General features: G+C 43.5%; 1 protein-coding gene across 6 annotated transcripts in view; it reads right to left on the bottom strand.

Annotated features, from left to right (window-relative positions):
* The window catches only part of FRY (FRY microtubule binding protein), a 443,412-nt gene that overhangs the window by 23,397 nt on the left and 404,577 nt on the right, over positions 1-15,438 (bottom strand). For all 6 annotated transcript variants that reach the window (XM_071208166.1, XM_058276985.2, XM_012519809.4 and 3 more), the window contains 5 exons: positions 14,216-14,386; positions 7,738-7,938; positions 7,066-7,227; positions 4,310-4,476; positions 2,821-3,010 (listed from right to left, as the gene is read on the bottom strand). In XM_071208166.1, the coding sequence (XP_071064267.1) occupies positions 2,821-3,010; positions 4,310-4,476; positions 7,066-7,227; positions 7,738-7,938; positions 14,216-14,386 (891 nt within the window). The remainder of the gene's footprint in view (positions 1-2,820; positions 3,011-4,309; positions 4,477-7,065; positions 7,228-7,737; positions 7,939-14,215; positions 14,387-15,438) is intronic.

The raw sequence follows: 15,438 nt of genomic DNA on the forward strand, positions 1-15,438 counted from the left end.
TCTGGTGGCTGTCTTTTAAATTTCATCTGGGCTTAATGTTAAAGTGTTTCTGCAAGTCTTACCTTTCAGCAGTCAATTATTTCATGTCTTCCTAATGGTCTCCTCACCCTCAGCTCCCAGTTAATTATAGAAATGACCTTAGCTTGCCTGTTTGACATACTAAGAGCTTTCACTAAAAGTCAAGTGAAAAGTTGAGAGACAGTAGCACAAAGAAGACTCCAAGTGAGAAACATAGCTAACTGGATAACTGGCATATAATTCTCCAAAAATGGGTTATAAGAAGGGCCTCCCGGTTGAAGGACTGGGTTTAACTTCATAAGGAATTAAGTCTGTATTCCTGAATTTGAAATTACTTCTGACAGATGATCCCAGGTTTGTCTCTTCCTCTACTTTGTTCTGATAGAGAAGTAAACAAGCTTTGAGATGCAGTCGTTAGACTGTCTGGTTCTTAAGGGCTATTTACTGGGAGGCATTTCCCATATCATGAAAAGAAGTCGACAACGCACAGGAGGCCTGCCCCCCACTGCGCAGGGCAGACTAGAGCTCAGTCCAGGGCCTCTAGCTGTGGAAACGGTGGGCAATCTCTCAAGGTGGTTCTCCCCATGGCATCCTAGTCCCCAGGACCTCTAACCGTCCTGTTTGACAAGGATAGACATTTTTCAATTTTTAGAGAATTCCTTTGTTCTTACCTTTCTCTTCTGCCATTTTGCCCCTCTGGTGATTAGAGGGCCCCTTCCCACAAGTCCCCAAATTATTGTCCCTTCCTCATGATATATTCAAGGGCGCTCAACCACTAAATAAGTGTAACTAGGATTTCAACTTGTCCGTCTGTCCATCCTTCAAGTCTGCTCATTTTTGTCCTTGAGTTGTTAGTGGTATTCTATTTAGTGAGTTGTTAAATATAAGGTTTAGAAAAATACTGAAAGAAAAGCATTTTAACTTTAGGGAAATAGAAACTTGAAAAAAAGCAAGAAGAAAATAAGACACACCCAAAATCTGATTACCCTGGGAAAATTAGGATGGAACTCTGATGTATCATCTTCAATGCATTTACAAAGGGAACTCTACGCGATATATGTTTCTCTAAACCAGTTTTCAGGTAAACTCTAGTGTAACCTTGTTTCCATGTCCATACATCTCCGCCTGACTTTACCTTTGTGCTGAGTGCTTCCAGCTTTGCCACTTCCACAGTCACTACCTGCTTCCGACTCCACACCCAGATCTACTTAACTCCGCAGATGCGTGGAGACCTCTGGGTTCCTCCATGGCAAGGAACACTTCTCTCTTCTCTTGCCACCTCCCAACCTGCCGATCGCTGATGGAATTTGGAGAGTAAAAGTCCAGCACAAGAGGCATAGAGGAACCCACAGGAATTAGCCCGTCCAACAGACAGGCATAGAGTAGAGGATGAGCTCTCCCACCTCACCTATTTCATTCAGAGGTCACCAATCATGTGTTTTAGGGGGGCAACAGGTGAAGGTGAAAGGTGTCCACACAGGAGGCAGCCACAGGGGTTGTGGGCGCAAAATGCCAAGGGTGCCTGCCCTCTGCTGGCCAGGTGAGGTAGCACGCCCTCTGGAGGGAGGGCCACTTGTTTCTGGGATGTGCAGAGGGGCTGTCCCGGGCGCTGTCCACTCAAGAGAAGCAAAGAATGACCTTTACCAGTTTTCTACGCAGAAACAACTAAGGAGAGTAAGCAAGTGTTCACAGGTACTGCTGCAATGTTTAAATAATTCACTGGGGGGTGGGGGGGAGACAGCAGGAGAAGCCAAGAAAATGAAGAGAAGACAGAGTCTGAGGAATGGTCTCAGAGGAAAGATGAGATGGGGATGGACAGGCTTGACAGAAGACCCTGCATTATAAAGGTCCTGAGGTCAAGCTGCCGGGGTTCATGACATCCATGAAAGCAGGTGAGGCACGTCATGGCAGCCTCACTCATTTGAGAGCAGAGTCTTGTCAATGCCACTCTGAGAAAGCTGGGTAAAAGAGAGGAGAGAGTCCGAGGAACTAGGGCATCTGGAGGACAGAGCAACACGCCTCTGACATTAGAAGCTCCCTGACCCCTAAGAGATGAGCTCCTCCGGGCTTAGTGGCACTGCACTGTAAACAAGCTCCTCCAGGCTTAGTGGCACTGCACCTTAAACAAGCTCCTCCAGGCTTAGTGGCACTGCACCTTAAACAAGCTCCTCCGGGCTTAGTGGCACTGCACCTTAAACAAGCTCTTTGGGGCTTAGTGGCACTGCACCTTAAACAAGCTCCTCCGGGCTTAGTGGCACTGCACCTTAAACAAGCTCCTCCGGGCTTAGTGGCACTGCACCTTAAACAAGCTCCTCCGGGCTTAGTGGCACTGCACTTTAAATAAGCTCCTCCGGGCTTAGTGGCACTGCACCTTAAACAAGCTCCTCCGGGCTTAGTGGCACTGCACCTTAAGCAAGTTCCTTTGGGGCTTAGTGGCACTGCACCTTAAACAAGCTCCTTTCGGCTTAGTGGCACCGCACCTTAAGCAAGTTCCTTTGCGCTTAGTGGCACCGCACCTTAAGCAAGTTCCTTTGCGCTTAGTGGCACCGCACCTTAAGCAAGTTCTTTCGGGCTTAGTGGCACTGCACCTTAAGCAAGTTCTTTGGGGCTTAGTGGCACTGCACCTTAAACAAGCTCCTTTCGGCTTAGTGGCACCGCACCTTAAGCAAGTTCCTTTGCGCTTAGTGGCACCGCACCTTAAGCAAGTCCTTTGCGCTTAGTGGCACCGCACCTTAAGCAAGTCCTTTGCGCTTAGTGGCACCGCACCTTAAGCAAGTTCCGTTGGGCTTAGTGGCACCGCACCTTAAACAGGGAGGAGAACACATGGAACGTGTACACAGCACAGGAGCCGTCCGAGTCGCACATGAGCTGGTTGATGTGGCTGCGCCAGGCTTCCTCAGCGTCGTCGCAGGCTGCGGGCTGAAATGCTGCGAGGATGGCTGAGAAGAAGGGTGAAGGTGGCGGTGACACCCCCCTGTCACCTTCTCCAAAGCTGGGGAAAATGAAAGCGACTCTGTCAGGAAATGATGTCCTTCTTTTGAGCCTCCCCCCAGTCCTATTAATTCTAACCCTGGGCAGCATGAGGAGGCATTCTGCCTGCTCTCCCCTTGAGCTTGTTTGGGGTCTTGGCTTTTACTCAGAGGGTTCTGACATTCCCTTTTAAAGAACCTCTTATTTATTTATTAGGAGGTACTGGGGACTGAACCCAGGACCTCGTACATGGGAAGCAGGTGCTCAACCACTGAGCTATATCCACTCCTCTCTGAGATTCTTTTTTGATTCTGGGAGATGGCATTTTCACCTTTAGAATTCTGGCACTTCCTCCATTTCTGACTTCCTTTACACATATGCACAACAGCCTTCAGCAACTGTCTTTCAATTTCCCAGGTGGGCCATTCCCCAAAGTAAACATTAGCTCCTAGACTTTGGCACTTTCTTTCCTTGCCATTTTCATTATGAAAAACTATAATAAAATTTATGAATCTTTAATTTTAATTCTATAGAGGGAGAGTATTAATGAATGCATATGCACGAGTGCCCCAAAGAAAAAAGCAGAGGGAGGAAAGAAGGGAATAAAAAAAGAGAAATGCAGGGTTTGAGAGGCAGAAAGGAAGGAAGGAGAGAGAATGAATAAAAAGGTACAAGTTAAATGTTTTTCTAGGTATTACCTTAATCACCCTTTTCTTTGATGGTCAGATACTGCTCTCCATAACAGAAGGCCTTTGTTTAGCCATATCAGAAGCTTTTACTTAGTTCTTACCTTAAACTTTCAGAACAGTGACTGTGAGGATCTCAACTTTCTTTTCTTCAAGTAAATATGTAGCATTATAATTTGTGATTTCTTCTAGATGTTGCATTAGTTTAGCCAATGGTGTTTTAAATCTATTCTCTCCATGCTTTGTTTTTTTTCCTTTCTATTTATATTCTCTGACTGTGTCTCACTAGTCTCAGAAACAGCGGACTTTCGGCTGGAAGTCACCTCATAAAAGAGGCTTGCCCAATGTTGCTTATCTCCAAGCTTACGAGGTCTGGGCCAGCCCCCACGCCCTTCTTGGGCTTTTTTCTGTTGCACTACGCCTTCCCGAGGTTCTACGTGAGTATCCTTCCCTGGTTCCAGGTAAGGCCCTACACTGGGGGTGGATGATTCCAACCCAACTCTGGACCGCCCAAGGTACAGGGCAATTTGGAATCTTTCAATACGAAGTCCCAGCACTGCAAGCGTGCCATTTAACTCGAGTTAGAATGGCCGCAATGCAATGACACCACCCGTTTCCACCAACCGCTTCCATACCTTGCAAGAGTAAACTGGTCCAGTGCTCGATCGGCCTTGTCTTCTGCGTCAGTCATGTCCAGGCTAAAGCTGTCACTGCATTCAAACGTGGCTGGGAGCTCATTGATAGAACTGGAAAGATCATCCTCATGCACGGTGGCATCCTCCTGCTCGTGTCCAGCTCCAGCCTGGAGGAAGAAAAGAAAATAAATCCCCCCAATAGAGAAGAATCCAGACCGAGAAGTCTGTTCACCTAAAGGCAAAGGCAGACACTGAAATCCTGAGAGTGACAGAAACTAGGGCATTAGTTTTCTAGCATACAATATGATCCGTTTCTATAACTGGAACCAGGAAGACTCCGAAGCACTGTTTATTCTTTATCTTCTTTTTAGTCTTCTCCACAATAGTTTCCAAAGGGGCTCTTGGTAGATTGTGATATTTGGCCCATGCTTAAAGGGTTTAAACTTGGAAAGGACCATAGAGATTCCCCGGCCCAACCTCCTTATTTTATAGATGAGGAAACAGATGCTCCATACAGGAAAGGGGTTCAGCTAATATCAGGCAGATGATGAGTCAGAGCTGGGACTAGAGACCCCACCTTCAGATTCAGAACACTTTCCATTGTGCAACCCAGCCTTGTCTAGCTGGCCTATCCTGAGTTAACTCTCCAATATACCCTTACCAGTGGAAATGAGGCTTTAGAATCATCAGTGTCTGGAATATATAACTGGAATATATATATATTTATATATACATATATATATAAATGACTTTGCCCCTTGATAACAGATGAGTGGCTATACAATTGCTATGGAACGTGGAATGAGCAGCAAAATGAAAGGAATCTAGGGCAGGCAGAACTGGGATCAGTGAGGGACAGGAAGGAGACATAGCAAACAAAATGGAAAAAGAGGCTGGGCTTGAACCTGGGCCAGAGGGAAATCAGCTAGAGAACTGATTGTTCTTTATGAGAGGAAGGAAGGCAACTGGAGTACAGATCAGGAGAGGAGAGGAAGAACATATCCGCACATGTTTCAGCAAGTCATTTTCCTAAACAAAAACCAAATCAGGACAAAAGAGAAATATACATGTTCATGAATTAGAAGATTTTCCTGGGTTAACATCTTGGCACCCATTTTAGCATTTAGCATTTTGAATCTAGGATTCATGGGACAACTAGCAGGAATAAAGGTATGTTAGGGAGATAGGATTTCTGATGTCATTGAAGGACTTGCTTATAAATACTGAGTTTCAGAGGCTTATCCATATCTGCTTCTTCTGCATTTTAAAGGAGGCTGGCCACTGGTGATGGGCAGAGGCTATTGGTGTACACAGATTCCATCTCTTAGGCAAGGGCTGAGCTCTCATGAAAAACGTCCTTTAGTTTCTATTCCTAGCATTACAGAGACATCAAACATTGCAGCTCATGTGAAAAACAGGGATAGCATTTCAGAAATGAAACTCAATCTTTCCTTGATAGAATCAGATAATTCTTGTGTGAGTCCATAAAGTATTATTTCTTTGGGGGTGCTTTCTATGAGAAATCAACATATCTTAGGATTCAAAAGAGAAAAATCGTGAAAATGACCATACCAAGATTGAGAAGCATAAAATACTAATCACTCTATAGTTATTTTATGATGTCTTTTCCATAAAATGTAATTTCTCAATCCCAGGATTCTGGCATTATGACCTCAGACAAGTTCTCTTTCTGGCCTTTATTTGACTAGAAAGAGTGTTCCGCTAACTCCAGGAATTCTGATCACAGTCCCTTAGCAATGGGCCAATAGGTCATTGAAATTTGGTTGCCCTTGCTTTAAAGTAGTACAAAGAGTTTCCAAGATGTTGGATCTGTTCTTAGAGTATTGCAAGAGCACACAGAGTAGTCGGTATCATATTTTTCTCCTTTCAAAGTATAGAAAGAAAATACTTTTCTAAAAATTTTTTTCTATTTTCTCTTTCAGACTTACACAAGTAGAAGCAAACTCATGACAAAGAAAACTTTGCTATCCTACCTACAACAGCTTAATTTGATAGGTCTAAAATAAGAAAATCAAATATAAGGAAAAAGAAAATCTATTGGGAATATATATGAGCATAGCATGGGAGTCTGGACGGTTTTATGGACTGGAGATTTGGATAAAACTAAATTTAAAATAAAATATACCCAGCTAAGGTTTTTTAAAGCCAACATTTTAAAATAAGAAAATTATAGCCATTAGGTGATTTTTCCCCTCAGAATGTGACTAGGACAGTCTTGTGCAGACCTAAGTATAATAATGTGATTGACACTGAAAATTCTAAAAGTGTGCCAAAAAGCAAAAACTGAATCAATGAACAAATTGTGTCATTGGTTCCTACATAGGGAAAACTTTCCCCGGCCCATGAATACACCCACACTTTGCTTAGCACATTGTTTCATGAAAGTCATGACAAAGAGCAGCACTGTCCCAGGCCCACCGTTCCCAGATATTTACCAGTTAGTTTTGCCGTCAATCAAGAGTGTCCACACTCGATAATAAGTGCAAAATGTTTCATCTTAAAAAGATGTTTTCAAATGTCTTGTAAAAAAAATAAAATCTCTTTCAACCAAGAAGAAGATGGCTACTCAAGTATGTGAAGTGTGTGACGGCAAATCAACCTCAAAACAGCTGTACAAACGTCCCCTATTTCAGCGAGTCAGAAAGAGAAAAAAAAGACAGTCCCTCCACTTTTAACTCCCTAAGAAGTTGTGGAAAATCAAGAAACTACAATCAGAATTGCCAAAATCTCTTCACCTTAGAGCCCTCAGAAACCTGCAGATTATTCAGCTCAGGCAGAGAAGCGTCGAAGCTGGTGATTCTTGCACTGAAGGCCTGGGGGTCTGCGCGAGTCAGGTCACAGGCCGCGGGGAGTGACTCCATGTGGTTGCTGTGGTCGGAGGGGGAGAGCGCCATCATCTGTTTAAAAAGCAAAAGAAACAAGACGCAGATGAGCGCCCTTCTTTAAAAGTGCCAGTTGTTCTTTCCATGTGACTACAGACCATTGTCGACTTGCTGTGGGTTGGCACAACTCACCGTGATTGGACCTCAGACACGGGGCTGGCAGCCTCGTCATCTGGTGCAGCTCTCGAGAAAACGAACACCTCGATTTTCACATAACCACATCAAGGTGTCTGTCATATTTCCTAAGTCTTTGGATGTCTGTCTGAGGAATTTACTAAAAGAGTCCAGCCGAATAAAAGTTATTTGGGGAAATCTCTGCCTTCACAGATTTGATAGCTTTCAGAGTTTACAGCAAATGTCCCAGCATTGGTTTACATTTGCAATCTACAGAGAATCGGTGGGTGACCTTTCCGGTTTTAGCTAAGCAGCTGGGGGAGTTTCTTTAGTCAAAACTGGAAACGACATGACTGCCTTCATGAAACAAGGCTGTCTTCCGATTCCTGCGGTGGGCAAGTTACTACTTACAAGGTCCGAGTGCTCCAGGAGCTGGCTGACGGTGAGGTCCTCCTCCTCGGATGACTCATCGGAGTCCTCGCGGTTCATTTTATTTAGGCTGGGGGTGCTTCCTGAGAGCTGGTGCTCCTCCAGCAGCTGCAGGTCACACTTGTCCAGGCTGTCCAGGGAACGTCTGCGCACTCCCCAGTTGAAATTGTCCATACTCTCACCCTGAAACCACACACCCCGTCAGCTGGTCAGACGCGGAAGGCGCCCTGCAGTCACACCTTCACACATTTATTAGGTCATGGCTTAGAAAGAAGTGCTGCTGCCGTGAACTTGCAAGCCCTCATCTACCATGGGACCCAAAACTTGTGCAGAAAAATAAGAAAAGCATGCTATTTTCATGTATGCACACTGAATCCTAGGTAGAAGTGATTACACATTTTTCTTGTATGGTGGGTAATATTATACTAGAGTTTTTAAAGGTTGATTTGGTGAACTCTGTATACAATTTGTTCTGAAAATCTGTAGGGAAGAAACTAGTATTAAAACAATTTCAGAAGATTCTTCCCCCTACCCCCATGAAGCACTATGCTAGCAGCACATTCCATATGCTTTTGGTATTAAGTAGAAGAGCATTAAGTAAACATTCCAGCCTGTTTTTGCCACAGCGGTTTCACAGATAAAATGCAGAGCTTCAGAGTAACAGAGAGCAGCTGGACAATGTCCGATGATGCACGATGCAAAGGCCAAAGCAGCAGGGCTTAGCTTTTGCTTTCTGCTCATCTTTAAATAACTGTTGCAAAATGGACAATAGCTACCCTCTTGGACATGAAGTGACTCGCTTGGCACCAATGCTATTGCTGACTCGTATGTGCTGGTTTACGTAGAACTGGGTAAATGGCAACAAAAGTGTTAAAGCAAGCTTTTAGCTGTACCTCAGACTTTCTCTATAGACCATCAGGTAGTAAACACATCTAGTTACTGACATAAATATTTTTTTCTAGGAATGAATTTGGATTTCATTTTTATCTTTGTTAAGACAGGTAGAAAGGAAGATAAATATATATTATCCAGCCCACCGACAAGCACATTTTAACCTAGACAAATAGACAATCTGAATAAAATCTAACACATAGTACTTTTGTGTTTTGGTAATCTGAAGCACTGTCTGATAGTTCACAATTAAAACATCTTTGATGGTCAAGGCTTTGGTAGTCAAAAAAAAAAAAAAAAGAGTGAGCAATTCCTTTGGAATCTACTGAAATGTCAGATGGGTTGCTGAGAGGCAGTACAGTAGATGCAGCTTAGCTGACCTTGCAGCAATATCTACATAGACAGAGAAAAGAAAAAGAACTTCTTTCTGATGAGAGCTCAATCAATAGCAAAATAATACAAGAGCAGCAAATGAGAGGTAAGATTAGTGAGTAAAAAATTTATTAATTTGCCTCTGGTTTCAGGGTCTACCTGCTCTGGCTCCTAATGAGACAAAGTAGGCAGTTCTCTGCACAGATTTCACATGTAAAAGATACTTAGCCTTTCCACTTGAGCTAACTATGGTAGAAGGCAATAGGTAGGGGCCCTAAATACATTCTGGATATGAGACAGAAATTATCTTTATTTACCCCATTTATTATATTTATGATGGCTTTTAGGGCTGTTTGATGATAAAGGGAAAGCAGGTTCAGAAGATAATTTCCATGAGCTGTATCTGCAGCTGCTGGTCTCTCTTTATCTGTACCTTTTCTCTATATCTGCTGTGATAAATTACCATGAAATAACTTTTTTTCCCCCTGGGGGAAATGGCCAAGTGTTCTGCTGGGATTTTAAAGTAACTGTTGGAGTGGAAAAAATTGAGAGGCAAGAGTACTGGAACAGGAAAATGCAATGTTAAAGAAATAAAAGCGATGAAGAAAAATAAGATTACCATACAGAATAAAAAGAGAAGAATGTGAAAATAACTGGGAGAAATATACAACATAAGTCCACAAGACTGATTCTCTTGTACCCAATCAACGAATGGGTGAACTAACTTGAGCCACAATTCTGGAAGCATCCCACACTGAGTCCGAGAAGGAACCCCGAGTGTGCAGGGCCACCCAGGCGTCTGGGGTGGGAGAAGGCTCCGCGCTGGCACAGCCTGCTGCTGCTGCCGACTGGAGGGCCAGGAGCCTGTTCTTGCAGGAATAAGAGCCTGCTGTTTGGAGAGGATGCAGCGGCGTCACTGGAGTGTGAGGAGCTGAGCTCAAACGCTCCTGCTGGGAGTGGAGGCGCTGGGCGGGAGGGCGCTCTGGCCTGGAGCCTGCGTGATAACCAGCTCCTGGGGCTTTCTCAGCGTGGACCAGGGACACCCCTCCCTGGGGAGCCGCTCTACACGGCCCCCAGAAAGAATGCCAGGTTTGCTCTTTGACCTCAAGACACTCTTTGCGTTTTATGTCCCACGCAAGGTTAAAGGTCAAAATAATGTTTTATTGACAACGACAGATATTCTGTGTGAAGAAAATTTAGGTGATGGCGAGCTGTTCCCAAGGGAAGTTTGTTAGCCCTTGATTTGTTTATCAAACTGGAATAAACCACTCAGGATTTATGCTGAGGTGAGACTATTAGTGATTGAATGTCTTAGAAATGTTAGAAATACTATTCTATGAAATAATATTTTTCACATACAAATATAAATATTTGAACTCCACCAAACTAGTGCTGTTAAGGTAACTTGGGTGCACCATGCTGGAAGCCTGCTCCGTGCTCCATGAGCGCTTGGGCTAAGGCTGAGATGGGACAGACGGTGAGCGCAGGTCCCAGATTGCCCAGCATGCGCCGGCGCAGGCCTGTTGTCTGGGAGAGATTATTATTTGCACCTGCTCTTACTTGCAAATGGGTCCTGATTTGGATGAAATTATAAGTCACCATAGAGAGATGGCTTCTAATTCCTGGAAAGTAACAGGGTTCCATTGGAAGTGTGTATGGCCTATCCTTTCATTGATTTCATTTTTAAGAAAAGAATTTAGCGACAAAAGCAATCCAGGGAAGTGGATGTGGCTCTAGATATGAGGTGCTGGGTTTGATTCCAGGGCCTCCTGGTGAAGGCAAGTGGGCCCACGTGGCAAGCTGGTGTTACCAAGATGATGCAACAACAACAAAAAAGACACAGAGGAAAGACTATAAGGGACACAACAAACCAGGGAGCTGAGGTGGCTCAAGCGATTGAGTGCCTCTCTCCCACGTTGGAAGGTCCTGGGATCAGTTCCCAGTGCCTCTTAACAAGAAAACAAGAAGAAAAGAGAAGCAGACAAGAAGAGCATGCAGCAAATGGACACAGAGAGAAGACAGCAAGCACAAGGGGCTAGGAGGGAGGGAATAAATAAAATAAATCTTAAAAAAAAAAAGCAATCCAGTTGTACAATTGCCTAATCAGAAATTATAGGTTTCCTAAGGATCATGTCTAAAAATCGACTTTCTCTCCAGAGATATAGTCATGCAACTTCTAGAACTAGGCATAAAAATGTTTTTAAAAAATCTTGTATTTAGATGTTAGAAAATATTTCCATTCTAGAGCAGCCAAGAAAAACGCCCTTAAAAATCACACACACCTACATGTGAAAATGCAGGCAAATAGGCATATATATGCTAGAAAGGAGGAAAAAAGCAATTATGTTGTTATAAATCTGCAATAACACCAAACATCTACTAGCGTGTCTGAATTAAAAATAGCATCATCTTACCTGAAGTTCCTGGGGAGCAGATTGAATGGACAGAAAAACAAATAAAAGGTCTATTTAAAATGATTATATTAAAGTTACTCAAGTGCATTTGTCTTAATTTTAACATGACAGCAACTAATGGTATTAATATATACTTCAGTAGAAGTAACTTAAAAAGAAGGAAAAGATACACAAACCCTAAGGAGAAAAATCAGTATCAGATATCAGAAACGCAAAACCTCTTTGTGGTAGATGATGTAGTTGAGGTAACAATAAATGCAATTTCTGAAATAGCTTTCCACTTTACTGACAACTTCAGTGTCCTGAACACCATTTTTTTTGGAATGCCTAAATGTCTATTTGTGGAAAAACTGTTAAATGCCATGAGAAAACAAACAAGGGTCATCAAATGGGAAAAAAAAAAGTGTCATCATCTGATGGTGCTCACAAAGCTAAAAGCATTTGTGACCATGATCTGTTTACTGCTGATGTACAATTAATAGCCCAGATATAGCACCTTTTAAAGATTCTGAGACGTTCAAGGGCAAACAAACCCTGACAGATTTTATTAGACAAACCCCAAGACTACTTAGTGAAAAAGAATAGAAATGACAAAAACAAATAAACTTGTTTTTCTTTTTTGACAACCATGATTTGGTCTGTAAGTCTAAGATGCTTTATTTCCTCTAGATAAGGATATATTAAAATTATCCACCAATGGCAGGAGTACAAGGGAACTAATATTTGGAATGCCGACTCTGCCTGACACTGTTGCTAGAAGCTTTATATAGGTTATCTTATTTAATCCTTACATCAACTCCGTAGGTAGGTACTATTATACCTATTTAATAGATAAGGAAGCAGAAACCAAAAGAAATTGCCTCTATGCTTAAGATCGCCTACTTAGGTAGGCAACAGAGTTGAGATTCAAACTTAGACCTGCCCGACTCAAAGGCCAAACCATTTTCCCTCTACCACTCTGTGAGCTGATCAAAAGACCTCATGATAATCTTATCGAAGAGTGCCAGAACATTCTCAAATGGTTGATCTTATCTGGGTAAAATGTACACTCATTCCTTCAAGTTTCTTATAAAATCTTTATAATATGAGATTAAAAAAAATAGTCACTGACTTTTGTTGTTGTTTTGGGTAGGACAGTAGAAAGAAGACCAAAAGCGAGGTGTAATTATATTTATTATATTTTCCCTGGAACACATTAGCATCATATTTATTTTTAAGTCATGGGTGTAACAGATTTTTCTACCTTTATTTTGCTAGAAATGAAATGTCCTAGTTGCTCTGAAATTGCATCTGATCACTCCACTTTACATCATTCTGCCTGGTCACTTCAAGTATTTATCTTCAGGTGAGACAGGAAAATGAGGCTCCTGTTGCCCCATGGGTTTTTTCTTCCCTAGTTTCAAGTGAGTGCCCATGCTTGAATTCCTGCCCAGGAGCCAAGACTAGGGCAGCGTCAGGGAGTAATATTTGAAATTCCATACAATTCTGGCTCAGAGATATTTTGAAAATGTTCACAAGAGTTTTATTTTGCTTTAGGCTTTTTAAACATTCCTCACCACATTTAGTGTATGCTTTTTCTAGCACCAGTTATGGTTACTGGCCCGCAGACTCTGCAATGCATTTTCTTGGCCGTGGACAACTCAAGATGAGCACTGAGCTGACATTTAATTTAAGGGTACCTTCCAGGTAGTGCCTGTATACTCTTTAAGGAGTGTGTCTGCTAAACTTGTTTTCCAGGGAAAGAACTGGAGAAGAAAACAGTCTTTGTGCGGAGGGCACAAGTCTCCCGTGCTGGCGCAAACACCAGGGGAGGACAGGGGAGAGACTGTGAAGGTTGATGGCACCTTGGCCTCACCTTGACATAAGTGGATTGGTCAGAAACCACATCCTTGGAGGGGAGGCAAATGGCCACTCAAAGCATCATTTCCCACAAGCTTGTAGTTCAGCTAGAAGGGGCCTACCAGCACAGCTATCATAAACTTGAACTGTGGCCACCGTTTTAACTGTGGGACTAGCAGAGTCTGGGTAATACAGTGTGCTTGGTGAAATGGGAGCAGGCCCGCAAGCCAGGCACAGACCAGGCATTTTCATGAATGTTACTTCCACTGAGGCGAATTGCATTTTCATGCCACGAGGCAGAAGGCAACATGCCCATAAGCCACTGAAAAGATGACGGGCGAGACTCCCCTGGCCAATCTCAGTTTTGAAAAACGTGATTCATAACTGAAAGCATCTCATGACACCGATTGCCGTTCAAAACGAGCGAGCCTGCACTGGCCGGGTGAGACCTGCCTTCAGCTGCACTGCGTGTCTGGGATGCCAGCTACTGAGCTGAGCAGAGGAAGCCACCATGTGTTACGTTTCATTTCAAGCACTAAAGATTTCATCCATCAGCACAAAAATGCTGGCGCCCACAGGCTCTGCCCTCCCGTGGCGGCCAGCAAGCTGTGAAGTAACCGAATGAGAGCCATTCCACGGTGAGAACCACAGGCCTGGACTTTTTTCTTCAGGAACTTAAGAGCAGGCTCAGAACAGGGACGTTTAGGTCCTTGCAGTTCTCCTTCGCCCCCCGCCCCCGGCTGCGTGGGGCCCTGCGAACGAGGGTCTCTGCCCCCGAGCAGCGCCCGGGCAGGAAGGGTGTGGCGCCTGCGCGGGAGCAGGGCTGTGCCCTGAACCAGGGGAGTCAAAAGAAACTTTACAGCTGTTACAGCAGCTCCCAAGGCAGCGGGAGAAAGGAGCTGCTTGTCGGGAGGAGGCTCGAGCGGCCTTTTTTTTTACCGTACCTCTCCATCCTCCAGCTCCACGTCGAGGAAATCAAAGTCTCGGAAGACTCGGAACTGCTGCTCGCTGTTGGAGTCTTCCATGTTCTCCTGCTCCCGGGCGCCGTCCTCAGAAGACACCAGGCTCGTCTGGTGCTCAAGCAGGTCCAAGTCCCCGCATGACGAGAAAATCACCTGGGGACCAAAAGAGTCCTCTCCTGAGAAGCCCCTCTCCCTGGAGCTGCTTGTGCTCCGAAAAACTGCAATTGGCTCTTCATAGCACTGCATTTCCAGGACACACCTAATTCCTTAAGTGGGTATTTTTAGAACGTACTTTTATTATTTATGTTGGACAGTTGCCTTCAGATTAAACTTGCTGCAAAGACGTGAGTTCACGCACTAGGAAAACATTCAAGAGTCAAATTGCTGCCTCCTAGTGAAGGCTGGACCACACGTGCACGCGCGTGTGTGAGGGTGAGAGTGTGTGTGAGTGTGTGTGCGTGTGAAACAACAGAACAGGTGCTCACAAGCAAACTGGAGCAGCCAACAACATTTTCCATTGTTTCTGAACTGACTGGGGTTAAAAATTAGAGACGTTCACACACATATACACTTCACATCCATTTAAATAATGTTTTAAGGGATACTGATACTAAGATTCCAGTATCTGAACTGTGAGAGCAAAGAATTTAACCCTTTCAGAGATAAACCAGGAATTGGCCAAGGAATTAGAAAAAGAAGCAGATAAGTACAGTGCTTGTTTGTATGAATTGTGGGAGAGTAGCTGAGCAAACATGCACCTAATTTATACTTGAATTCCTGTCCTGTTGATTGAAACAAAAATATTTACCATTTTTATGTTAAAATCTTTAGTATGCTAATATTTAAAATTTACTTGTGTCAAGTGTTCTTTCCATTGGACCATTTTAACAGAACTTTGTAGAAATAACACACTGCACATGAACCTAAATGTCTTGCAACCCAGCCTTTACTGAACATAGATTGATACTAAATAAGAGTAATGGTACTTTTTATTTATCTAGCCATTTGAAGTCTTGGCATTCCTTGAAAAGTAGGTAATCATTTATAAGATTTTAAATATAACAAACGTCTCTCAAAAGTGAAAAAGGGGAGTGGATTTGAAATGTACTTCTCCAGTGCTAAAGTACAGCCATAGGATGTGCATTATATTCTCATAAAACTGTACATGACACAGTTTCACACAGAGGCTGCAAAGGGGTATATAA

Source organism: Dasypus novemcinctus, chromosome 15, assembly GCF_030445035.2.
Source record: "Dasypus novemcinctus isolate mDasNov1 chromosome 15, mDasNov1.1.hap2, whole genome shotgun sequence".
In the NCBI taxonomy this organism is placed as follows: domain Eukaryota; kingdom Metazoa; phylum Chordata; class Mammalia; order Cingulata; family Dasypodidae; genus Dasypus; species Dasypus novemcinctus.